The sequence below is a fragment of the Argentina silus genome (genome assembly GCF_951799395.1).
Source record: "Argentina silus genome assembly, chromosome: X".
NCBI classification, from domain to species: domain Eukaryota; kingdom Metazoa; phylum Chordata; class Actinopteri; order Argentiniformes; family Argentinidae; genus Argentina; species Argentina silus.
In genome coordinates, this window is record NC_139653.1 from 43,730,784 (window position 1) to 43,735,216 (window position 4,433).

Genomic DNA, 4,433 nt, shown 5'->3' on the forward strand with positions numbered 1-4,433 from the left:
TTCAGTGCAGTTGCACTTCAGATACACGGGGATACAGACACATAAACTGCAGCGGAGCCGCCTGCAGAATATTATTATAAACGACAGACACACACGCACGGAATAGGGTTAGGGTTTACACTGCGAAGTCCAAAACGGACAGAAGAGTTTTGAATTAGATAACAACTGCAACTCAACGAGATGGAAAATTCCTATGGTAACAATCGGTTTAGGACTGCAGTGTTCAACCATGGTGAGTAGCCTATGTAGGAAGGTCGGAGACTTTGCTGGTGATGAACGTATATAATGTCCACAAACTATTGCGAAATGGTCTTCGTCTCGGTTTGCACAGGACAGGGGTACGCGCCGCTCAGCGTATAGCTCTGTGTCCCTGTCTCTAGTGCGCACTCCTTCCCTGTTGGTTTGTTTGGGCTTTTATTTACCAAGGCTGGTGTACAGATTGCTGGTTCCAAGTGGGTTGTTTGTTGAGTGCAGGGTTTGTAATTGCTAGAACAGTGTCTGTTGGGGTTTCATGGAAACGAGAAAAGTAACATTTGGCTCATTTAAAGCGCTACATGTTACGTCCACTATTCTGCACTGCTTTGGTAGGCTACATTGTAAACGAATAGACGCGCTCCCGAAAATACACTATTGATGTCGGCTGTCATTTGGGCTGACACCAGAGTAGGCGTAGAATGTAAACGAAATAGTCGAGTGCAACATTATCCGTTCCCAAGGTTTGGGTATTTTTCGGTTCCACACGGGACTTCCACACGGGACAGCGCAGAGCAATTCTGTAGTTATGCAAGAATTCTGTGACACACACACACACACACACACACACACACACACACACACACACACACACACACACACACACACACACATACATACATACACATACACACACAGAGAGAGAGAGACAGACAGACAGTACTATTTTTGGAGTTGAAGGATGGCTGTAGCTTTATGCCTAAAAACTGAAGCCTTCCCTGCAGTCAGGGAGAGAATTCCCTGTGGACCACAGAAAATCCCACGAATACTGAATATTTACTTAAAAGGAAGGTCATAAACCAGAGTTTGGCTCAATTTAACACTGTCCTGTTGGGCAATTTTTTTTACCCTTTTTGGCAGGAAAAAGGAAAATCAGCTGGCAGCTCCTTCTAGTGATGGACAAGGATAGATAGTTCTTGCTTCAAATGACTTTGTAATTACTCAATACATCTATCACCCCACTTCGGCCAAACCCAGACATAAGGGCTAAATCAATAGCTTTACTAATCACCCAAAAAGTTTATTAATGTTGGACATGTACAAGCCCAAAGGTACAGTATCCTATTAGTCTATGCTCTTATAGGGCTGGTTTCCCAAATAAAGATTAAGCCTAATCCTAGACTAAAAGCACCCTCAAAGGAAAAGGTCCATTGAAAGTGTGATTTAGTCCAGGACTAGGTTTAATCTGTGTCTGGGAAACCACCCCTTACAGTTCACCAAATTGGATGATGGGGATTACTCGTATAGGCTACCTAAGAAACCCAGCAGTGGTCTCTCTAGGCAGACAGTGTGCTACAGTACACAGCAGTATTAGGGTTCAGAATGAGAAGGAGTCAAGAGTAATTTCAACTCAATTAGAGGGAGTCGAGAGTCATTTCAACTCAATCAGAAGGAGTCGAGAGTCATTTCAACTCAATCAGAAGGAGTCGAGAGTCATTTCAACTCAATGAGTCTGTCTATCAACAGGGGAGGGCTAGTGGCTTTGACCTGATCTTTGCAGATTAGACCCAAAGTCTGTCTGAATGGAGTGAACTCTCTTTCAGCAGGCGACGTTCACTGTTGAGGCTACAGGACATGACTGGCTTAACCTTTCACACAGAGGATGACGACCCTTTCTCAATGGTTAGAAACTCAATTCCTCACGTCCTCTCCTCCGTCCTCCACTCACTAAGCTTCTTAAAAAGCATTGGAAGATAACATCTAAGGAGAGAAACCTACATCTTCCGTGTAGTCTAGGCCTATTTGGTACTGCACCAGCCCTGCAGAACTCTCTAGATCAGACATTTTGGGGAACGTCTTCCCTGCAGTTCCTTTAAATCCCTTTATTCTCTGTGAAACTGGCTGGGCTGTGTCTGGCGTACGACTGATAACCTCTGCTGTCTCAGGGCTTGCGTAGCTTCTTAGTGCTCAGCAAGTGACTGGTTAGCCTGCCATGACTGGGCAATTTTGACCTTCATCTCCATGACTCCTCCTAGCACGGTTTCTGTAGAGAGTCCATTCCATTTCATTATTCCTTTAGTGCACAAAAGCTGTGATAGTATGATTACCGTGTGCCTATATCATATGCCCATGTGCCCCTCTGTAATTGTTTGAATTTAATCTTGAAGCTGGGTGCCCCTCCCTGCCATCACAGGGGAACATGTCTTGTCCTAACTGTTGTTGTCTTAAGAGAGAGAGATTCCAGTGGGGGAGAGGGATGGAGATGCAGAGAGAAAAAGAGGAAGAGAGGTGAATGGTGCTCTGCTGTGGGGAGGGGATTTAGACAGATTCTGACTGAGTCTCCATCTGCCCCTCTCTCTCTCTCTCTCTCTCTCTCTCTCTCACTCTCTCTCTCTTGCTCTCTCTCTCTCTCTCACTCTCTCTCTCTTGCACTCTCTCTCGCTCTCTCTGTCTCTCTCTCTATCTCTCTTATTCTCATTCTCTCTCCCTCTCTCTCTCACTCTCTTATTAAGGTCTATAGTGTCCGTTTTTTAAAGACAAGTCAGTGGATGCAGGCTACTTTTGCCTTGTAGTGTTCTTCCCACCAAATGATATTATCTTCCCACTCAGAACAAAGTTTTAATTCAGTGGCCTTTCTTCCATTTTTAGCTGTCGACTGCCCTGTTAGCTTAAATTGGAATCTAGGCCTGATTAATTAAGCCATTATAACCCATTTAACAAAATCATCAGCAATGTGCTCCTTTCTTACACAAGAAAGATGCACCAACCGACCCATGATACGGACCCCCAAAACCATGGGAACCCTATTGTAGGAGTCTAAAGTAGAGGATGCTGTACTCTTCTGATGTCCAGCTGGGAAAACAAGCAGAAGCGGCAAGAATTGGGAGGTTGAATGGTGTTGATGGGAGGCCCAGTCCTAGTGGCTAGTGGCTTGTGGCGAGGTGGACATTCCTCAGTGAACGCATGGTGGAGAGACGCAGCCACCCCAGACCACTGTGGCCTCACGAACAGCCTCATGGCTGGAAAGGGCTCTGCATGTAGGTCAAGAGAAGAACCACACAAAAATCCTTCCCAGCCATTATAGTACTGTACAGCAATTCCATGTGGACGGTGTTTAATGGGAAATCGGAGGACGGGCTCATTGTAATGCATGGAATGGAATTGAGGAATGGTATCAAACACGTGTTTGTTACCATTCCTCATTCCAATCCATGCATTACAATGAGCCCGTCCTCCGGTTTCTACCTCCACGAGCCTCCACTGATGAGACATTTCCAGCTCACAGAGGCATGCTCTTGTTTTGATTAAACATTGTGTGTATTTTGTATTTTACTGTGTTGTATATTCATGTATATATTTGCTTTGTAATTCTATTCATATGTGGACAGGGCGCACCTTTTTTCCCTGGATAAATGAAGGTTAAATACAATTAAAATTCACTTGACAGGGCATTGTATGGAGTTTGAAGTGACAGGAGGACCCCTAAAGTGGTGAGAAAGAAAATGTTCTGTGAATGAATACATCAGCTATGGGGATAAATGAGGGACTCGGGATTTTACATCGTTCCTCATCTCATTCCATACATTACAATGAGCCCATCCTCCGATTTCTACCTCCACCAGCCTCCACTGAGTCCCACATTTCCTGTCTCTTTCCCGTGCTCAGTAAAACCAGAAGCCCAATGCCTTGTTTTCAGTCAGGCCACATTTCCTGAGAAGGCCTGGAATTGTGGGCTTGATGTCACTGGCACCCGGCCTAAATCTAGAAATATGTTGAGAGCCACTGCCCCTTTTACGTACTGCACACAAGCATGCATTAAAGTACACTCTCTCACACACGCACACACACACACACACATACACACTCACACACACACACACATACACACACACACACACACACACACACACACATACACGCACATGCACACACACAGAGAAACACGCAGATAATTTATGTTTTTCCATTCACACACAAGCACACATATCATGTTGTGAAATGCAGTCACTCCCATAGATCTGCAAACACTCTCATGCACAACCATACACACACGCACACACACACACACGACATCATCCCACTTCCTCTCTCACATTCTCTCACTTACACACACTCACACTTAGTCATTGCGTAGCAGCCAGCAGCTTTTTTTAGACCCAAACAGCTGGCTCGTCATTCTAGACATTTAGCGTCGGCCATGTTGATGATGATGATGAAGATGGTTCCGTGCCCTGGCCCAC

At 45.1% G+C, this 4,433-nt stretch overlaps 1 protein-coding gene across 1 annotated transcript in view; it reads left to right on the forward strand.

The window, feature by feature from the left end:
* The window catches only part of LOC310822577 (septin-5-like), a 68,909-nt gene continuing 64,476 nt past the window's right edge, over nucleotides 1–4,433 (forward strand). Inside the window, exon 1 of the mRNA XM_083694955.1 lies at nucleotides 1–232. Coding sequence (XP_083551081.1) covers nucleotides 181–232 — 52 coding nt within the window. The 5' untranslated portion in view covers nucleotides 1–180. The remainder of the gene's footprint in view (nucleotides 233–4,433) is intronic.